Source organism: Podarcis filfolensis, assembly GCF_964270895.1.
Source record: "Podarcis filfolensis genome assembly, chromosome: 3".
NCBI classification, from domain to species: domain Eukaryota; kingdom Metazoa; phylum Chordata; class Lepidosauria; order Squamata; family Lacertidae; genus Podarcis; species Podarcis filfolensis.
The window spans coordinates 30172397-30195341 of NC_139606.1; the positions used below are offsets into that span (position 1 = coordinate 30172397).

Genomic DNA, 22945 nt, shown 5'->3' on the forward strand with positions numbered 1-22945 from the left:
AGCAGCTAGGCTGCTTTCCCATAGCAGTTCTTCCCTGTTCTCACATCAGGAAACAGAATGTAATTGGGTTAAAAGTTCTAGTTAAACACACAAAACTTCCTCATCAGAAGGATGGTGCTTTTCCAGATCATGGATGTAAGGTGTTCTGGTATGACACATGCAAGCTGGCTCAGTCCAGAGTTTCAAGTACAGAGAACAACTCCTCCCTTTGTGTTGCAAAGATGACAGCTAGTCAAATAAGTCCAGGAAGCCCCTATAAGCAGGGCATGGAAGCAGCAGCCTATTTGTCCTCAGCATCTGGTATTCTAAGGTATACTGCCTTACAAGATGGAGGTTCTATTTTGCTATTGTAGTTAGTAACTGCTGGTAAGCCGAATTCATGAGAAAGTAGGTCTAAATCCTCTTTGAAAGGCACCTGACCCATAAATTTGACCCACATAAGAGAGACTTCCATTTGTCTCTCCTGAATCTACAGCTGATTCAGTTTCTTGGATGACCCCTGAGTTCTAGTGTTTGCTGACATCTTACTGCTTAAATTAAAAAAAACAACTGTCAGCACATTGTCACTGCCTGCTGCAAAAATTTCTAAGCCATTGTTGAAGGAAATATTACCTAGCTGTACATTTGACTTCCTCTTGAGCATGAGTAAAAGCTTTGATAAGCAAAACCAGCTTTTCAAAAAACAGCTTGCATGAAAGCTAGCGAGCTCATTAGACAGTAAGGTGTCACGTTCATTAAAGGTGTTATATAGATAGCAATTGCTAATTAAAATGAAACCTGCATGTAGATCAGGTCTGATTAGAGTTGTCAAAGATAACTGGTTAGAAATCCATTTGGGGTGGGAACTACCTCTGGAAACAAGGGAGAAACTTCTGGTTCTCTCTGTGTGTTGTTCCCATCCATTGGTCTAGAAAATTACCTCAGATAATGTACTTAGGCCACAGGCAGGCACATTTGCCTTCTGGAAGCCCTGACGTCAAATCTGTTTGGTGCTTTTGTGGGGTGCAAGTCATAAGTGAGTTCTTTCCACTCTAACACTGGGATGAGGTCAACTGAGGATGTGCCTCAAAACTTAGCTTTTGGACAAATGACACAGAGCTTTTTTTCCAGCAGGAGGCACCATTGTCATTCTAAGAGAACAAGGGGGAAGTTCATGGTGAGCTCTGACACCTCTTTTTCTAGAAAAACAGTACTGCAATGTAATTTCTCACTGGAGGCCTGCTCCGTTTGGGGTTCCCTAGCATTTTTCGTGGGTTAGTACTTAGTAGACCCACTGAAATGGATGGAATTAAGTCTACTGTTTTCAGTTGCTCGCTTTGAGCATGATTATCATCGCCCATCGTTAGGAAGAGAACGCCTTTTAGAATTGCAGCAGCTATTGTTATTTCCACAAGGGGTCAGTCATTCACCGCTGATCAGTTTTGATTTCCCCCTTGCTTTGAAGAAAACCAGCCTTTAGGTAAAAGGTGCAGCAAATCAAATTATTTTACCGCTTATTATTGGAACAGTGTCACTTCTTTGACTCTGTGCTTGGTTGGGTAAGGGCATTCCAGGCGCGGAAGCAGTTGTTCATGTCATATCAACCCACAGTTAATGTGTGAAAGTTGTGGGTCTCAAATGGTGGTTCTAAACCCCTCGAGGGTACAGAGTGAAATAACATTTGGCAACCAGCAGAACAGGTATTTCAGGTTGCCTTTTCTTCTCTCTAACAAATATATATAAATATGCCTTTTTTAAAAGGAAAGACATATTGAAATTCTGCAGAACGTTTCTTCTGAGCAAAAGATCTGATTGGGGTTTCTTTTTTTGTACGTGTATTCCTTGCTCTGCTGTAGTTGTGTGCAACAGCTAATGGTTCCAGATAGAGACACTGATGTCTATCCGCGTTAAGGAACTAATCCTGGCAATGGGTTCACATTTGCCACTGCTGAAGTTAAGATGTGTTGACCACATCTGGAACTCAGGAGCGAAATCATGGGCGTAGCGTTGAATCATGTGGCTTCCATCATACATAAAAACATAGTAAAACATTAAACATGAAAAAACTTCCCTATACAGGGCTGCCTTCAGTTGTCTTCTAAAGGTTGAGGGTCTCCTTTGCTTGAGGGTCCCATAGTTCCATACACTCTGATGAGAATCACCCTAAGCAAAAGTAGGACATTCCGGGATCAAATCAGACACACAGACGGCTTCTGTAAATCCAGGACTGTCCCTGGAAAATAGGGACACTTGGAGGGTCTGCAGTTCTGGATGCACATAACTGGCAGTGATGTCCATAGATTTTGCATCCCAATAGACATGTATAGGATTTTTCTGTTAGACTTTGTTGGACTTCACACTAGTGGGCCATCCGCACGATATATCCTGTGGTTTGTGGCTGAATAGAGTACTGATGAATTTTCTTGCTGCAGCAGAAAAAAGACGATAAAGTTCCTTGGGGCTGCTTTTGATGAGAATGGGTTTTCTTGGTTTGTTTGCAGGTCTTCATTGCCGTAAACTGCCTCAGCACAGACTTCTCATCTCAGAAAGGTGTCAAAGGGCTTCCTCTGAATCTTCAGATTGACACCTACAGCTACAACAACAGGAGCAACAAACCAGTCCACAGAGCTTACTGCCAGATTAAAGTCTTCTGTGACAAGGTAAAGCTGTAAAATGATAGCTTTATTTAGGAATGTTTTGCCTCTTTAGTTTAGTCCGTCAGTCCCATTTCTTACAAGGCAAGCAGAAAAATAAACAATTCAAATTGTTTAATTTTTTCTGCTTGTCTTATGAGAAATGAGATTGACTGGCTAAACTAAACTACAATTCAAAACAACAACAACAACACTCTTCACCACTTGGAAATTAAGATGACCTGTTACTTTTTGAGACTCATTCAGTGTTGTGTTATTTACATATTTGGTGAGGGAGCAATCACTTGGAAAGGATGTCAAGTGAAAAGTCTCAAGTGTGTACACACACACACACATACACACACACACACACACACACATTGATGCTATGAACCTTCCATTTCAAACAGAAAAATACGAGCACATGCTATATTTTCTTATTTATAACTCTGAGGTGTTTAATGAAATTGCTAACCAACCAAAATGAAGAACTCTGCCAGCTATCTCACAAATTCCACCAACCAAAGCTAATTATTGTTGTATTGTCATCACTGATCATTTGCTTGCTTTTTAAAACACACACACACACACACACACACACTAGCATCACATACCTCATGAACATTGATGTCAACTACCTGATGACTATCAGTTTCTCAGGAAATGAATTCTCAGCCCTGTTAAATTTCTTGAAATAAATGGAATCCAAAACACACCTAATTCTTGACCATGAGAGATAAAATTGTAGTCATTATTGGCTTTTAATAAATAACCAACAATAAAAGCAATAGTTATTTTAGGAACATTTCCCCTACTTTTAAATATTAATATACAGAGAAGAAAAGCAGGGGGACATGAGAGAAAAAACAAAGACGTGTATAAGACCCCCCCCCCCAAAAAAAGTATTTTAGGAACAAAGCAGCGTGGTTCATCTAGTTTGCCAACTCTGGCCTACTTGATTTCCCTCTTTTGGCATTTCTACATCATCTGGGTTAAGCGGTCATTCTGTCCTGCAGATTCTGTCCCCATTAACAAAAAAAAATGTAGTGCTAAATTCAAGTAGCAAAACACTGAAGAACAAGGTCGATCCGCGTTTTTTAATCTACTTTAAAAAAAAAATCAAGGCTGCTCACTATTGAGGAAAAAACAACGAAGCTGGGTCCAAATGGGCCTGTTTTCAGCCACAGTTCAATCTTCATCTTTATTGATTAGCTTACAAGATGCAAGTTTACAAGACAGAAACTTCCATGTTTTCAGTTTGGGGTTTCTGTGGCTTTACTGCTGCACCTTTCTTTTACCACCTGTAGCCAGTAGTTTAACCTAAAACTTTGCCCCACTAGTTGTCTCAGCAGCTAGGCACTTGGAAGGAATTGTAATAATTGCTTGGTCTCTCTCTCTCTCTTTCTGTGTGTTTGTGTGTACAGTCAACTCATCTGGAGAAGGAGAAGCAAGCTTTCTCAAAATTACACAAGATCAGTTTACATGCATTTGTTTTGCTCTATGTATATGTTGGGGGAAGCTACACCCCATGCAGAGTAAGGCTGGGCAATATCTGGTTTATCACCAGCTAAACATTGCGATATACCAATATATCACAATGTCTGAAATAAGGATGGAGCTCTGTAGAGGCATTGGCTGTCTGGCTTCATGGTTTCCCCCTCATTGTGATTTTTTCATAGCGCACACACACACACACACACACTGACATACAGACACACACACACACACACACACACACACACACACACACACACCCCATGATTTACGATATATTGCCAGGTCAGAAATTATGAAACCAATATCTCGATGTGGACTTCAAACCGGTTTTGGACGATATATCAATATACCGGTATCACCCAGCCCTAGTCCAGAGAGAGTATATCCACTATACGGTAGTGCAGAGCTTTCCAAACTGTATGTCGGCTGCAGTGTGTAGGTGTGTGTTGTGCGAACGCTCCCCTCACTCCTCCCAGGTCTGGAAAGGGGTTAGTTTAACCTCCGGTTTTCTAGGAAAACTGAATTACTGTGTTGCAAAATCATGCATGTCTAAAAAGTGTGTCACCAACATGAAAAGTTTGGAAAGCTCTGCAATAGTGGAGCACAGCCTCAATAAAATTTATTATAAAGGCTGACAAATGTAGAATTAGCAATCACAACAAGTCTAACAAAACAAGACCTTAACAAAATTGGCACCTGCTCAGTAATAACAGTATTAGTTCCTTCAAGAAGGTCTCTAAAGATTGACCTGGAAACAGTCTCAGGAGAGGATAGATTATACGCTTTCTAACCCCCTGATTAGAAATGCAGTAAAACAACACATGGTTGACCGTAACCACCTTGGTATTGTTATGGGATCATTTGTCTTTAAAAGGAACTCGAGCAAATGTAACATCCAAAAGCTTTGAAAGTAACATTTTTAAGCAATAATATCAGTCTGCTTTGCTTTAGGTATTGATCAATAAAAAATTTAATAGGGCACATAGCAAATTAAAAGTGATATTTCACACCAAACCTGAATACACCCTTTCCTTGTTTCCTAAATGAGACAAATCAATTTATTCTGTTTGTAGCATCCTTTCACCCATGTAGGTTTGCCTGTGTATAAAACTAACTACTTAAAGCTGTTGTTTTGATCCTCATTGCTTATGGCAAGGGACATAAACAATGCGTACAACTACAGTAGTACCTTGGGTTAAGAACTTAATTTGTTCCGGAGGTCCGTTCTTAACCTGAAACTGTTCTTAACCTGAAGCACCACTTTAGCTAATCGGGCCTCCTGCTGCCACCGCACTGCTGCTGCGTAATTTCTGTTCTCATCCTGAAGCAAAGTTCTTAACCCGAAGTACTGTTTCTGGGTTAGCGGAGTCTGTAACCTGAAACGTCTGTAACCTGAAGCGTCTGTAACCCGAGGTACCACTGTATTTTCTGTCTTGAATCTGCCCGCCCCCCCCCCCGCACGCGCAAGGCAGGTGCAATAATTGATCATTCATACTTGGTTGCAATCTACATTTCTAATATATTGTCCATAATACTTCAAGCCTTGCTTTGACATAAGAAAAATTCTGTTTATTGATTATAAAACAGAGACACCAGTTATACTGGCTGAGAGATGCAGCAACAATTTTCTTGCCTACCGCCCTTTAAAACAGTTGTGAAGATTACATGTAATAACTAACACCAGAACACTCCATCTTCAAAGAGTTAGACTTACTATGTCTTTGATGATTTGAACTGTGTATGGGTTTGGTTTCAAGTTCAATGACTTTTGGAAGAGGAAGAATTTCCACAATGCCTGATTTGGGAGGGACCAGGGATGCTGACCTCAATGGGGAGGAAGCCAAGCCTCTGTAAATAAGCTTTCTTCTTTCTATCTGACAGGGGGCAGAGAGGAAGATCAGAGATGAGGAACGAAAACAAAGCAAAAGAAAAGGCAAGTGTACTGACCCCAGCTCCCAGCTGAATGCCTGTAAGTAGAAAATATTAAAGTGCCATTTAATTTAGTGGAAAATTTCAACTAAATCTGATTTGAAATGCAAGCAATGGTATAAAGGAAATATTAAAGTGCCATTTCATTTAGTGGAAAATTTCAACTAAATCTAAATTTGAAATGCAAGCAATAGTATAAAGCACAGGGTTGGTTTGTTTTTCTTAAAGGGGAGGTGTGCTGATGTGGGGCAGACAATAATGGTGTTGGTGGAATTGAACCTTTATTTAGCCCTTGCTAAGATAGGCGTGTTCAGCTTGAGGAGAGGCAGTCGAGCAAGAAAATGCAACTTTCATGTAATTACACCAAGACATGAATGTAGGGCCACCTCACAAACTATATTATTAATAGGATTTTCTGAGGCAGAAGTAGAGATAAATGCATTTAAATACATTCATTTTTGGAAATGGTGTATTGGTGGAATATCTGAATGTTCCTTGGGGCATCCAAAACTTGATGTTATAAATTTGGGGGTGTTAAACTGGGTGCCAGACTGCTCTAATCCCTGGATCCAGTAAGTGTTAGAATTTAATCAAGGCTTCCAATTCTTGGAATGGCCAGACAAGCCTCCTGGTGAGGTAATAGCCTGGGGGATGAGGGGGATTAAGGGGCTCAGTGCAAGATGGCATATGGGTGTGGGGTCCCCACATCTCAAGAGATAAAGCCAGAGTTTAGAGAGGAGAGTTTGGAGCAGTGACTTAGAAGTAAAGCAGAAAGCTGGAGAGAGAATCGGAGCAACGCAGAGGGCAGTGGTTGATTTCAGTTTGAATCCAAGGCTGGGGTGTTCCTGCTGTGAACCCCCTCCATCATAGGATCAAGTTGTATATATGCGTAAATAAACCATATATCATAAAGACACCACAGTCTCCGCCATGCCTTATTTCCAAAATGAAACATGAAGCCTGGAACTCCTGGAATGTTGCACACCTTGTAAATTGGGGTGGCATGTAACAATACATTTACCCTCCTGCTTATAATCCTAGCAGGGTCCACGAGTTGACTACCAAAATTAAATTCTAGATCCCAACCCATTTTTAGTTGTGTGGCTAGGGCTTGTCCACACATTAGAGTTTACAACTGTTTGCGTTCCCATATACTTTACGTAGTTGTCAGAGCTGCCCAAGGTCCCAGCTCACAAAGGACCAACGCTGCTTCGTTGTTAAGCACAAAAGTCTTTATTGAAGTTCAGTTTCACTTCCAGAGCCGCAGCGCGCAGCTCTACATCTCACTGTCAGACCGCTGATGATCCCTCTGAATCTCCTCCCCCTGTACACCAGTTTAAGACCCTCGCCTTGCTCCACCTTTTCCGCTGCTCTTTCCTCCTCTGGGTCCGCCTGCCCGCCGGGGTCTCGCCCTTTCTAGCCTCTTCTGACGCTGATTCCCCTGAGCCTTCTCCCTCTCTCCGGCGGGCTTTAGGAGCTGGTTCCCCATCCGGGTCTCCTGCTGTCCCGCGCGCCTGTACATTTGAACTTGGCGCGCGCGCCCAGCCAGCAGCTTTCCTCCTGACCGTTTCACTGCTGCTGTCACTGCTTCCCCCTTCGGGGGGGCTAGCTGCAACTGACCTCCCCTCCATTCCCCCACTCTCCGATGGAGGCGTGGTCAGCCCTGACTCACCTCCTCTTCCCGCTGGAGGGGACGCTGGCCCTGACACATGTGACTCTTCCCCCCCACTACGCTCTGGTGGGGAAACTGGCCCCGATCCCCCACTGCTGCTTTGGGGTTCCCCTCTGGCTCCTTGTTTCTGGTGCGTCCCCCCTGGGACCCCCCTTGCTCTGACCATCGGCGCCCCCTTCTGGGAATCTTCTGATTCACTGGAGAAGCTCATGGAATCTCTCGGGCCACTGTCATACTCCCCTACGCTTCCCTCGGATTCTTCCCCTTCGCTCTCCAATTCCTCTCTCCCCAGTGCTCCTGCTCCTGATTCCCTGACAGTAGTCCACATGGTGTTAGCCTGCAACAATGCCAGTCCCAATGCTTTTACCCTGTAAATTTGGGTTTACCTGATGCGAGGATAATCTACTTGCACTTTGACGTGCTTTCGAATTGCTAGGTTGGCAGGAGCAGGGACCGAGCAACGGGAGCTCACCCCATCGTGCGGATTCGAACCGCCGACCTTCTGATCGGCAAGCCCAAGGCTCAGTGGTTTAACCCACAGCGTCACCCGCGTCCCAACATGTATAGCTCTGGTGGCAGTGGCCCAGTAGTGCTTTATTCAGCTAAGCAGAATCAACACTCAAATGTGGACAAGCCCTAATAAATGGCGTCCAGGGCAGGGCTGCACAGACAGAGATGCGAGTTCCATGGGGCAGGTTAAGGACGAAAAAAGAGTCTTGCTGGATCAGACCAAAACCCCATGTAGGTCCAGTATCATGTTCTCACCATGACAAATCAAATGTCTGTGGGGAGCCTGCAAGCAAGACAGGAATGCAACAGGGTTCTCCCCACTTGTGGCCCTTTGTCTTTGAGCTCCTAATATAACAGGCCTGCCAGTTTTTGCAGCAGAATGGTAGTATAGGAAAGAGTCTCAAATCCACTCCCAGGATCTCCATTCTGCTTTGTTCCACTTGGCAAGAAGTTGTAAAACAGGCTCTTCTTCAGAAAGCAGACACTAAGGGAGGTTGTGTGTGTGTGTGTGTGTGTGTGTGAGATAGAGGGAGAGAGAGAGATAGAGAAATGTATTATTATTTTCTTCTTCTTTCCAACAGTTTCTGATGTCAAAGTGCCACTGCTTCCATCCCACAAGCGTACAGATATCACTATCTTCAAGCCGTTCATGGACCTTGATACTCAGCCGGTTCTCTTCATACCTGATGTTCACTATTCCAATCTTCAGCGGGGAGCTCATGTACGATTCCTCTTCTGCTTTATATCTGGGAGGGAGGGTGATAGTAAAGAAGTAGGAAAGGTTATTTCTCAAAGCATAAAAAGTGTTTGTGGCAGGAGAAGACAAAGTTGGGAAAGTGAAAGAGGGTTGAGTAGCAAGTATATGGGGGTAAACAGGAGAGCAAGAGTAGCTGAGAATTCTTGAAAAGCCAGGGTGGTAGGCATCCAGGAAGCACTTTGAAAGAACTGGGTTTGGGGGGTTTGGAAGATAGAGAGAAGGTGAGCAGTGGGCAGGAGCCTCTCCAAGCTTAGGAGAACAGTGAGATGGGAGATACAGTGGTACCTCAGGTTACATATGCTTCAGATTACATACGCTTCAGGTTACAGACTCCGCTAACCCATAAATAGTACCTCGGGTTAAGAACTTTGCTTCAGGATGAGAACAGAAATCGTGCTTCGGCGGCACGGCAGCAGCAGGAGGCCCCATTAGCTAAAGTGGTGCTTCAGGTTAAGAACAGACCTCTGGAATGAATTAAGTGTTTAACCGAGGTACCACTGTATATAGGTTGGTGATGGATCAAGGAAGAAAGCAAACCAGTAGCAGACAATGGATAGTTCTGAATGGTTTCCACAGCACTTTTCTACCAGTTGTCAAGGTTGCTAGGTACATGCAACAGAATTGTACTGATCCGTTATTAAGTTTTCTCCAGAACATGTAAAAATAACTGGACTTCCCCCCCCCCCGTACCCTTTCTAGGTTTTTCCTGTTGCATCTGAAGAACTGGAGGGCGAAGGGTAAGACTTGTTACCACTTCCATACTCCAGAGCTGCTAAATATTTTTGAATGAGGAACGCACTGTTTTGTTCTAGTTAACTCAGGGATGGGGAACTCAGGGCCCTCCAGGTGTTACTGAGTACAGCCCCATCACCCCTGGTCATTGGCCAATGTCTGCTGGGACGGATGGGAATTAAACAACATCTAAAGCAGGGGTGGGGAACCTTTTTGCCTCCATGGGCCAAATCCTTATCAGGATCTGCCTCGTGGGCCAAATGTGACCAGTGAGTGGGTCCACCACTTGACAAGATCACTGGATTGGCAGGGTAGCGGGGACGCCCGCCAGTCAAAATCCCTTGCCCTAAGTCTCACTACACTTCCGCTTTAAGCCTCTGGCAGTGGGGACTTAAATGGGGAGGGGGAAGCCTTGCAAAAGCATTTAAGAGAGCGCCCCACATTCCCTTTCGAGTGCAGGGGACGTCTTAAATTCTTTGTAAAACTTGCACGGGAGCTGCTCCAAAGAGCACTTTTGCAGAGGACTTTTAACACCTGTTTTGCAGATGAGCAGGGATTAAAATTCTGCTTTCTTGTTTCCTGCTGGGAGCAGGACTGTGCAGACATTGCATGATTAAACACTGTCCTTTTGCCCATTGGCTGATGCCACCAGTGAAGCCAGCTGATAGGTGTAGTTTGGGGCAAGTGGTCTTGCAAGCTTTCGGATTGAGTGATCTGATGGCCTGGCTGGTTTTCTTGTAGCTCTGCCATGAAGAGGGGGCCTTATATCAATGAAGATGATTTTGCTGCCACCCCGGTTAAGCTGTCTCGAATAGAAGAACCAAAGAGAGGTAAATAACGCCACTTACCAGGAGGAAAAGAAAGCACTGTTTGGGTTGTACTTCATAATAGTCCAGTATGAATTCTAAAAGGCAGGCTTGTGTTAGTTAATTTTGCCTGTGGGCTAGATCCAAAAGTCCTCCCCCCACACCTGGCCACTTTGACTTGGGGGGGATCAAATACACAGTACAAAATATACCACATGAGGCAGCTCTAAACCCAGAGAAACATTCACTCAAATGAAAACTTTCCCCCCTCTATTGTCATCTTCCACAACATGAATGAATGGCTTGCTTTTTGCATTATAGCAAGTAACAAAATAGGTCACCGGCTTGCATGGAGAACTTAAGGAAGCTGTGCATATTACAGTTCTAATCCACTTCATCCTTCCATTTTAGCTCTTCAATTCACGGAAGTTATTCACTCTGGCAGTGCTGCCCTAAATTCACCCCTATTGACCGGTATCTTAGTATAATATAAACTGAAACTGTAGGTGTGGTACTGTTATCGCCTATAGCAAATAGAACTTTGATAGCGTTCATTCACAGGGGTGAATTAAGGGCAGCCAATATACTGTGCTCAGTTTCCTTGCTTTGTGTGATCTTGAGGCTCAGCACAGCTTTCTTCAGCGGTGACACATCCCAAGCGCTTGAGGCTCCCTGTTGCAATGTGAAATGGTCTCCGATATCTTGATTTGAAGGTGCAAGGTCTTCATAGATGGGACAAAAATACCTAGCAAACAGAATTTCCTGACTGACTGACTGATTGATTGATCAGTCTCTCATGCCACCAGAACATCACAAATCCAGCTTGCTGAATAACAGAGTTCCTCACCCAGTCTAGGTACACTTGACCCTGGCCCAAGTCATTGTGCTATTCCTAGAATGTAGGGGTGAGGGAGGTTAGTTGCTTGAATTCACATCTGTACCTATAGGCAAACTTTACCGTAATTGCTTGGAAGCTACTTCTTCAATGAAGGTCCCATATGCCATATATTTAAAGCAGTATTATATCACTTTAAGGTTTCCCCAAGAAATTCTGGGAACCACAGGTATGTTATGGGTTCTGAGAGTTGTTCGGAGACAGAGCTACAGTTTCCTGAGTGATTTGACAATCCCTCTTTCCAAAGAACTCTTGACTGCAACTGATTTCTCGTTAATCACTTAATTTTGGGAGACCTGTTGTTAGTACACTGAGTTGATGGGCCCAGTTTAATTTTGTTCACGTGGTTTAGAATATATGTGAACATTCTATGACATCACAGTAGTCCAGTCAATGTCCAGCCAAATGTCACCATATTTTGATTTTTGAAATTCTAAGAGTAGAAGAACCACCTCATTCTCAAGGTGGGGGATGGGTTGCTCTCAAAGAAAGCATTTATTATGACAAGTCCCTGGAGTGTCCATTATGAGGAGTTAAGTGTAGAATTTTCTCCAGTCCTGTTTCCTCTTAGGCAGGCCCACACACTATCAAGCTTCTACCTGGTTTGCAGAGAGTGGATTTAAAGTACTGCTTCTGACTGCTCTGGCCTGAAATAGTTATGCGCCGCATTATAGCATCTCAACTTATTGTTTGACTAATAAATGCCTAATGTTTGTTTTCAATCTGATTTTTTTCTAAATCCTCATTGACTTTGTCGTTGTTCCAGTGTTGCTGTATGTTCGAAAGGAATCGGAAGAAGTCTTTGATGCACTTATGCTCAAGAGTCCGTCTCTGAAGGGTCTAATGGAAGCTGTAAGTTGCAAGCTTCTCTAGCACCGAATTTTAGTAAAAGCTGGAGAAACAAGATGCCCAGCTTTCTGTACTTCAGGGATATAACCTTGCTAATTGGTGTGGTTGTCCTATTGGTTTCAACAATAGAAATGCCTAGTGAATTGTTCTCCCTAAGCCTAAAACTGCAGCTGTGCTTGAATCGCTGCACTAACTCTGGACCCCATTGGACCTGTGCAAATATTTTCTTTGATGGAAGAGAGAGGGGGGAACATTAAAACCAATTTCACTACCAGAATGACCCTTTGGATGAAATAGAAAGAACACAGCGTAACATTAACATTAGATTTTCCACTGGCACGTTTTATGAACTGAGAAGGCAAGAGCTTTGGTTACTTGCGTGTCCTCTTTGCATGCATCTCATGTACTTTGCTAACAGGAAGGGGAAGTTGAGAACAGAAAGGACAGCCACCAATCTCATAGTACAGAGGGGTAGCAAAGGGCCAGTAAAGCTATTGCCCAGGATGACTATGGGAGCTCCAGGAACCAGTCTAGCTCTCAGAAAACCCATAGATTTGCCCGGTTTGTGCTATCAAACCCTTACTTAAATATGCCAGGATATTCATGATCTTCATGCCCTCGCACAAAACTTCTTTGGTCCTTCCATGGTTTAAAGCTGGCTCTCACATCCTGGCTTGTTTCAAAGCCATTCATCATAGTTCCAGGTTTGCATGCAACATGAGACCATTGGTGAACTGTGACTTCCTGGTTTGTTTCCCCACTTGTGTAAATGACTGCATGTGGGTGCATGACGCTGATGCATATCCTGACTTATTAAATCAGGATTAGATCATGCAGACAAGCCACTTAGTGCATCCCTTTGTCCTCTGGAGAACAGCATGTGCCTTCGTTTTTTGTTGACACAGAAAATGATCCTTGTTTTGTGGCTGACCTCTTTAACTGCAAGTTCCTACAATCTGACTTTTTTCCCTATGCCAAAATTAGCATGTAATCTCTTGTAATGAGGCAGACAGTAGTGTTGATCTCATGTGAATGACCTTACTTGCTCAGGTCTTGCCAGTGTACCAGGTTCTTTAAAGATGCTTTGTCTGTCTCCCTCTCTTTCTCTCCCCACCCCCATGCTGCATAATGGATGAAGATATTCTTTGTGTATGCTTCTTCACACTCATAGGTATATATAAAAAAATCTACTTCATTGCAAAGCTTAACCAAGAAACTATCAAGGCTAAAATACATTTTGAGAATGTGGGATGAAAACAGCCACATCTGAAGTCTTATTAGGGACATTTTCACAGGGCAATCCTAGTTTTGTTTCAGGTAGAGGTGTTGAGCAGAAAACCACTCAGATCTGTGCTTTCTATGTGTGGAACATGCAGAATAACTACTACTACTACTACTACTACTATCTTTATTATTATTATTATTATTATTATTATTATTATTATTATTATTATTATATGCCACCCATCTAACTGGGCTGCCCCAGCCACTCTGGGCAGCTCCCAACAAAATATAAAAAATACAATAGTTTTGTCGACGAGTCCTAACTTCTGTGGTAAGAATTTGGCTTCTACACCAAATTTGTTACCAACACGGAACCAAGAAAATTACAGGAAGCGTCCTCAGATCCAGTTAGGGACCCGGTTTATTTACTTTTGCAATTGGACAGTCTTGCCAACCAGAACCAGTTAGAAAAGACTGCCCAGACACAAATCAGAACGAAGTTTATACACAGTAGTTCAAACACAGCAAACAAAGAGTCATAAATCATCAACCATTCTTCTACATACATCAAGAAAGTTTACAGGTAAAAGGATATAAAGATACATGACTCCACACTGGTTTCAACTTCCTCGGGGTCTTTCAAAACCTGTGGTCTCAGCTTTTAGCAGTTGTCTAGGCAACCAGACCTTCAGTAAGGGTTGCTGACATTCCTTTCCCATATCTCTCCCTGGAACTTCTCAAGGAGATGCCAGTGCCAACTCACAGCAGACGTAGAAAAACATCCTGCCATCTGTGCCACTTTCAGGGTCAGATAGCAGTGGTGGAACACAACATAGGAGGGGGAGGCATGAGTCACAAAATGCAGGCACACAGGAATGCATTCTAGCCCAAGGTTGAATGCAATTTATATTGAAACATTTTGCAAAATCAACACCCTGGGTCTCTAATTTTTATATCGGTTCCACTGCAGCTCATTTCACTCCCAGTCAATTTCCCAAAAGGAATCCAGCTCCAAAACAATTGCTAGGGTGTTGCTAGGTGGCTTCAAAGCTTCAGAGCACCAGATTCCATGGCATAAGTTTGCATAAAACCTGCAGATGCTAATTTACAAATGTAGGTCTCTGAGTAAAATTACATTGGTGGGAGGCTGTGTTTGTGTGTGTGTGTGTGTGTTTCTCATTGACACTGCAGTGTGTCCGACAAGGAATTCTGAGGCCCGTGACACACAAAAATGGGTTTTGGTCTCCCTGGGCCCACCCCGTACCAACATCTCTGCTATCCAGTAACCCTGATCACCCCCATTACTATATCCCCTGAATTCAGGTTTGCAACTACGTTTTCCTCAGAGTAGATTCATTGATATGTATGAGCTAGACTATATTTAACTGGAATATCTCAACAATTGCCAACATGGTGTCTTCTGGATGTCTGCTGGATTGCAACTCACATCTGCCTAGTCAATGGTCAGGGATGATGGGATTTGCAGTCCAAGACAGACTTCATGCTTAGAAGAATCTGCTTTGTTTCCTAATCTGAACACCTTGGCCTGGAAAACAGTGGCTCACCAGAGGAGACGTAGTTAGAATGAAAGAACACAGCATCCCTGAATTAATGCTCAGCCTGGGAATTTGTTTTTAACCAGAACTGACCTCACAGCTCATACAGAAAACCCTACTCCTGGTTTTCCTTTATTTTTCCTTTTTTAAAAGAAGAAGAAGATGGGAATCAGAAACTCTTGCAGATCCCCACCCAGAGGCATACCCTCTGCCCATCCCCTGACTTAGGCGGTTTGCCTTTGCTTGTCTGCCTCATGTATTAAGCCAGCTAGGATTATGGAGTTGAACCAAGCCTTTGGAAAGGCTCAGAAGCTTTTGCCCTTGGGTTTCAGATTCCAGCTCCTGATCTCAGATTCCTTCACAGCAGCTTGAAATGTCTTGCATGCAAGAGGTGCTCCGAACCTTGTGCCTTGTGTAAACTTGGCTGTTAAGGAGAAAGTGTGTGGGGTGGGGAGTGATTGACATAACTTGATGGCTGCAACATAAGCTCCCCTCAATTGGAAACCAAAGCACACGTATGGAGAAACTATGCTGCTACAAAATGCCATCTGCCATCTTATGAACATTAGCATTTGGTGCTGAGATTAGAACAAACCCAGAAATAATCCTCTAACCAGGGCTATTGATGTCTACTAGCCACAATGGCTATGCTTTGCCTACGCAGTTTGGTGGCAGCAATGCTTCTGGAAACCACAGGAGGGAAGAGTGGTCTTGTGCTTGAATCTTGCTTGCTTGTTTCCCACAAGCACAGAATGTTGGACTAGGTGGGCCATTCACCTGATCCAGCAGACTCTTCTTTTGTGAACTGCTGTGTAGTGCCTTTCATGGCCTTGGGCTGCTATCTTGTATATTTGGGGGGTGGAGAATCCTTTCTCCAGTTCCCAGGGTCTTCAGGTATGTTCTCCTGTCACCATTGAGCACTCAGCTGGGTGAGACTGTAGATCTTCTGCAAGCCGCTCAGTCTGCTTTGTGACTCTGACTTTCTGAGGGGGTCTGTGGACAGGATGGCTAGAGCATTCTACTTCCGTTTTATGGCATTCCCCCAGAATAACACCAGTGTCTTTCTTGCTTGCTTGGTTTTTGGTTTGCTTAGAACACAGCATGTAATTAAAATACGGAGCTCACTGTATTGATGGCCACCAACTTGGTTGACTTGGAAAGAGGTTTAGGCAAAGAGTCCACTTCTGGCTTCCTATAGGCATCTAGTTGGCCTCTGCGAGAACAGACTGTTGGGCTGGATGGAAGGTGTACATATGTTTTTACAACTATTTCAGATGTTTGTGGAGAGCCAGGTGGAGTCTCTGACATATACTGTTCTCTCACGAGCCTGCACACCCTCAGTTCTCACAGTAGGAATCTCTTGCTTAAAAACCACTATGAACTCTTGTGCTCTTTTGTAAAGCTTACCATCTTGAACAGAAGGTTTGGATACTATGAAAGCAAAAGGTGTTCATTATTGCCAATAAGTTAAATATTTGACCAATTTTTGGTTTCTGTAGGGCAGGAATGCTCAACCGGTGGACCTCCAGATTATTGTTGGACTGCACATCCCATAATCTCTGACCACTGAATGTATAGCAAGCGAGCCAACCATAGTTGACCAAGCTATAGTTATAGGCATTCCTCTGCCATCAGAGGATGCTCTGCCATAGAATGAACTTATAAATCTGACAGGATAGACTGTGAGAGAAGACAAGCTTCTCTGCATCTTGGTTTCACTGCTGTGTGTTTGGAAGTTTAAACCATGGTTTCAGTCCTGAACTACGGTTAGCACATAGCGTGAATATTAGCACAAACTCCAAATGCAATTTGTGAGGACTCTTTCACGTCTTATTACTTCATTTTTGCGATTGTTTTCCTTTTTGCTTTGTTTAGATATCTGACAAATACGATGTCCCTTTGGATAAAATTGGGAAAGTCTTCAAGAAATGTAAAAAAGGGTGAGTATGTTGAAAATAGTATCCCTCTGCAGCTTTGCAGGCAAGATACGGCGTCTTACATGTTGTTTTTCACACTCTCTGTACACATATCTGCCTTCTCCCCACACTGAACCTGTTTTGAACAGGAGCAATACTGTTTCCCCAAGATATTGAGCTCTGAGAGTACAGCTGCCACACAGAATTAGAATGCAAAAGTGAGCTAATCCAAGTGAACTCACCCTCACTGCATGATTCCTCAGCTGCTGGAGAGAAAGAGAGAACAACCCTGGGTTGTGTGCTAAGTCTTTACTCTTCACTAATAAATAGTTTTGCTAAGGGAAAAGAAATCACCACTTAGCTCTCAAGGCAGCAACAGCACATCCCTTTCTTGTACTCATTGCATGTTGTCAGAATACCCAGAAACAATCTCTCAGCAAGATGAAGTGGTATCTCTAGGACAATGGTTCCCAATTAGCTAAGTACTGGGAACCCCCCAGTTTTTCAAAAGCCAAGCCTACTTTTTGACAAATTTTGATATCTCTGTGGTAGTTTTTGTTATGTGAATTGTGCCACGGACACCCTGTGTGGGTTATGCAGATCCCCTGGGGTCTGAGGACCACCAATTGGGAACCGCTGCTCTAGGTCATTGGCAATAGAGAATCTGAGGCCCACAGCACTGCTGTGAAAGGGAACAGCTTTTCAATATCGCACATGTTTGCAGTCCACCTCACTTGATAAATGTCAGCAGTGTCTTGCATGGTGTCAAAATTTAGAGTGTGTGTGTGCGCTCACACACACACATATAGAGCCTCTTGCGTTCTGCTCAATTCACTACATCGTGGTTGTGACACTCTGTGGCGCTCCCTAGGCTCAGCACCCAGTGCTATGGAACCGGCCGTGCTGCTGTAAACCCACCTCTGTTCTTATCACATGTTTGGTCCTTAAGCTGTTTCTTTTGATAAACAAGTAAGCATAGATGTAACTGCAAATTTGAAATTGTAGGTAGCTTTCCTCCTCATTGGGTAGCAAGGACCTAAGGGAATCGTGGCAACAAGCACTTTGAGTATGTTAGTGTTTGCCAGATTTTGTCTGGCAGGCTGAACCTCTAACTCGAGGTTTCCCAAACTTGGTTCTCTAGCGCGTGCTCTCTCTCTCTCTCTCTCCCTCTCTCTCTCTCTCTCTCTCTCTCTCTGTGTGTGTGTGTGTGTTTGGGACTACAACTCCCACCATCCCTGACCACTGGTTCTGCTAGCTAGGGATGATGGGATTTGTAGTCCAAAAACAGCTGGAGAGCCAAGTTTGAGAAGCCCTCCTCTAACTGGTCTCAATCTGCTCTGTGGTTTGCTAGAAAGCAGCTCCTATTTGGGGAAAAAATAAATCCACAAATTTCCCCAATACTCCCTCCATCAGTTGGCAAGAGAAAAAAGGGAACCTTGAGACCTAACGTAACTTTCCCTGTGAGACCCGGATCCTATTTTGTTCATCACAGAAGTGTATTTTGTTAGGTCGACCTAGAAGATTATGATGATGATGCCCATAGGGTTGGCCTAGCTTTGTGCTGCCCCACTGGGTGTGTTTCCGCTAGGCTTTAAAGCGTCCCATTTTTAATACTCTCTTATTTCCTTAGCATCTTGGTGAATATGGACGATAACATTGTGAAGCACTATTCCAACGAGGATACTTTCCAGTTACAGATTGAAGAGGCGGCTGGATCTTACAAGCTCACTCTCACCGAGATCTAAAACCAAGCTCGTTGGGGCCTCTTGCGGGGCTTTTAAATGAAGGTGGTGAATGCAAAAACTCTCATTACTTTTGTCCTCAGGATTTAAATGTGTCTCTAGGGAAGAAGCCATTTGTTCTTCCAGGGAAGAGTATATTTTGGCTGTTGTTTAACAGCGCTTCCAACATTTCTGTCCTCTTGGGAGCAACGCTGCACTTGGAATAGATAAACAAAAGACAATGAATTGGAATTCCAAGTCCCCCACCCCTGGGGGGGGGAACACACCCCAGAATATTTTTACTAAAGCACTATGCAGTTACCTGCATATCCCCTTTGCTTATTAAATGTGTATGTGTTTCTTCATCAGCTTAGAGTCTCTTACTAGGCTCCCCCCCCAAAAAAAACACCTCCAATTGATGCTTACAGGAGTTCCAGACAGGCTGGACTCGTATGATGTTTACGACCGAATATGGCATATGGCTATCATTTACTTCTTCAACATCTTAGGGATGTGAAACTGCCTTGCTTTATGAAGAACTTCCTTTAAATTACTGTATGGATCCCCTTGGTGAGCTGTATTTGTATATAAATGCAGTGTATTTTGAAGGGTTGTAAATATGTACATATAAGTCATATAATATATATACATATATATATGTAAGACAAGATACATAAGATATCCGTGTGTGTGTGTGTGTGTAATATAGATTGAATAAATGTGGTGAAGCCCATTGGGAAGGACTGTATTTATATAAATAATACACTGAGAAAAGCAGCCTCAGTTCTAAATTAAATTTATGCTGCATGTGTTCAGTCTCCTGTAAGGGGGAATTGCGGGGGGGGGGGTGAGTTTTAGCATAGCATACTTAATATTTATCATCAAGTGATAAGGTGGGACTGTCTCCATGTAAATTAATAAAGTTCAAGGTTAGAAGTAATGTATCAGTCCGGTAGAAAGCAGCAGTAAGGATGAGTCTATATTTTCTCCAAAGGTGCAAATGTGAAGCGATATAGGTCATGTGCACCCTCCTTGAAGATAAGATTTGATGTCTTGAACCTCAGGACCATAAAAACCAGTTTACCTCTCACCAATTTTTTCCTCTGAACTTCACTATGGCCCACCTTGTGTTTGGCACAGTGTTTATTTGGGGAACTCAGGTCGGACCTACATTGACCTGCTAAGCATTTTTTTTTAAAAAACACACATTGTATAACACTGAATAGCAATTTTCCACAGTCGGTCGCTCACTGCTCTGCAGTGCCATCTGATGTTGCATTTTAATAACACATTTTTAACGTTGTAAACAACAGGTGTAGATCCATCCTCTAGTCTGCATAATGGTGGCATATCTAGGCCTACAAGATACAAGCAAACCTCATGGCTGCTTCACACCTCCTTTCACATGAGTGAATGAACAAGTTAGGATGTCTTTGGTCAACTACAGTTTCCCATTACGTCTGAATAAGGAAAGTGTGGTTAGCGGCTTCGGAACAAGCCATAATATGAAGCCATTGTTTAAAGTTTTGTGTTGGCTTGTGCCAAGGAAGGAACAAAGTGGTTACGTGCAAGACCCATGAGGCTCATTCATACCATGACTTAAAAGAAAGAAGATAGTCTAAATGCATGCATTCGTTGCCTTTTATCACGCAGTTTCATCATTTCAGTGATGCACCATTATGCATTTGGGGCCTCATGTTAGCTTCACAGTTAGTTAATGGATATATGGTGCTTTTTGTGATTTACAGTGACCATGATCATGGATGGAAAGTGTTTTACTCATCTTGTTTTTGATGCCAAATGTTATTAAGCCATGTTTTCAAGAGAAGTCTTATTTCCTAGTAGAACTGCAGATATTTTTGAACTTGGATGTAAAGAATCCCAAGTGCCTGAGTGAATATAGTAGTAGTAGTAGTAGTAGTAGTAGTAGTAATTTTATTATTTGTACCCCGCCCATTGTACTGGGTTACACCAGCCTCTCTGGGCGGCTTTGATATACTGGTAATCTTTGATATACTTCAGATATTTAAAAGAAGCAGCAAAGATGAGGCCCAAACAGGAAACTTTATGGGGGCCTAATTTGCCAGGTGTATCTTTCACCTTCCCACATGATTACATGTCTTAGTTTTGACGCCCACGCCACAGAGGGCCTACGTAGATCTACCAAGCATGAAATATCAAAATAGCTGCTGCCCTTTAATGGGGTTTCTCAGCAGCAATAGTTAAAGCACTCTGAAAATCATTGCTCTGTGAGAGGGAATAGGGGGTCACTTAACCACTCTCAGCATCCTTAGGAAACTACAGCTCCCATGAGTCTTTGGGGGGGAAAGTCATGACTGTTTAAGGTGGTATGATCCTCCTTTAAATGCGTAGCGTGGATGGGGCCTGTGATTTCTCGATGCTAGTACAGAGTTTTGCCTGTAACACCGCACATTATGCTCTTTGCTATGTTGAACAGCATTCAGTTCAATGAACAGTAGATACCCTTCTGCGTTGTGACCGTTGTTTGTTCTGCATGTGAGTTGCCTAGCAGCGGAACCCTGAAGAAAGAAATGTGTAAAAATCAACTATATAGGTGGAAATGAACCCCAAAAAGCACTTTCCTACAGGGAAAACTTACACAGGTTTTTGAACGGCCAAACAGCTATTGGTTTTTTTAAAAAAGAGAGCAAATCTTGTTATCAAAAACAGCAACCTTTGAATATGCTGCAGTTTACACTTCATGGTTAGATAAAAGGTACTTTGACAAGGTAATTTTTATACGCACACACACATTAAGTGCATAATTTTATGTCTGATGAAAACTGAAGTTTTCCTACATTAAGGGGAATGGACTGGGGGGGATCAGTCTTTTTTGTGTAAAAGGTTGAATTGATGCTTATTTATATACAATGCCTTAACTACTGATTGGTTTTCGGGGACATGGGGCTTAACTATAGCCATATTTGTAATGTTCTATGAAGTTGATTTTGGTCCTGTCTGCTATTTTTTGTCTGTCTAATTGAAAAATTACTGTAAAAGCAAGAACTATTAAATTTTATATGTCAGTTTGTAACCATTCTGTTACCTTTACCCAATGTTTATAATTATTACTTGAACGTTTCCCTGGAGGGTGGGAAGCCAATACAATGCCTGCAGATATCTCAAACTGTGTTACTGTTCACCTTCACAGCTTCAATCAGTGTGGGAATTCCTTAACTAGCATTTATGATCTAGAATGGTGGAAACTAGGGATTGGTGAAGAGCACACAAAAAATGCTCTTTGTAGCTTTGTCCTAATACCCGCCAATTATTTTGCATGTATTGATGTATGAAGAGACATTTCTAAAACTTGGCAAGCCACTATTTCCATTATTAGTATGATGAGATGGGGCCAATGGACGATTATCAGATGAAGGCAAAAAATATTTTGGTTGGTTGCCCTCAGGACTTTTTTTCCAGCCAGAACTCAGTTCCTGCACCTCTCAGATGGGTGCCATTGCCATTATAAGAGAACAAGGGAGGTGTTCATGGTGAGTTCCTTCCAGGTGCTATTTTTCCAGAAAAATAGCACTGGGAGGCACAATACTCCAGTTGGGGGGGGGATCCAAGAGCCCTCCTGTCACCTTCCCCAAGTCTGCTCGGCTTCGGGAAGGAGGTAGGAGGCCTTCAGCATCCTGTAAGAGGCTTGACGCCTCCTTCCCAAAGCATGGGAAGCTTATACCCAGCTTAGGGAGGGAAGCACGATGCTCACATGTATGACATCAGGACATAGTTACACACCCACCCACCCCCATATCGCCCTTGCAACCTCTGGCCCTAACTGTTCCCCTACAAAAAAATTCACCATGCCACTGCTTGAAAACATTTGACTTTACTTATCTTAAGCCCTCCAGAAGCTGCGGGACTCCAACTCCCATCAGCCCCAGCCAGCATGACCAATGGTTGGATATGTTGGAAGGTGTCGTCTGATGGACTTAGAGGTTCCCTTCCCTGCTCTTAAGTCGTAGGCACCAGCAAGCACTCAATTGTCAGAGCTCTGTCCCTTTATTATTAAGTGTACCCTTATAGAATATCTGCAGCTGTTCTTGTTCAGTGAAAGGCACAGTGCATTGTCCCTATGTGTTTTCAACAAATGCTTCTCATCCATAAATGAAAAATCATTGAAAAATCCAACCTTGCTAAGGAGCTAAGGGAGGCATATATCACCTTCCCTTTCCAGAACGATCTTGTTCGCCTTTGCACACAGGCTGCAAATGAGCAGCCCATCATGCCATCTGCTTGTTTTGC

General features: G+C 43.1%; 1 protein-coding gene across 3 annotated transcripts in view; it reads left to right on the plus strand.

The window, feature by feature from the left end:
• Window positions 1-21329, plus strand: part of GRHL1 (grainyhead like transcription factor 1) — a 62356-nt gene extending 41027 nt beyond the window's left edge. For all 3 annotated transcript variants that reach the window (XM_083607283.1, XM_083607281.1, XM_083607282.1), the window contains exons 9-16: window positions 2481-2639; window positions 5991-6078; window positions 8802-8941; window positions 9677-9714; window positions 10451-10539; window positions 12177-12262; window positions 16915-16979; window positions 18586-21329. In XM_083607283.1, the coding sequence (XP_083463409.1) occupies window positions 2481-2639; window positions 5991-6078; window positions 8802-8941; window positions 9677-9714; window positions 10451-10539; window positions 12177-12262; window positions 16915-16979; window positions 18586-18700 (780 nt within the window). In that variant the 3' untranslated portion in view covers window positions 18701-21329. The remainder of the gene's footprint in view (window positions 1-2480; window positions 2640-5990; window positions 6079-8801; window positions 8942-9676; window positions 9715-10450; window positions 10540-12176; window positions 12263-16914; window positions 16980-18585) is intronic.
• The last annotated feature ends 1616 nt before the right edge of the window (window positions 21330-22945 follow it).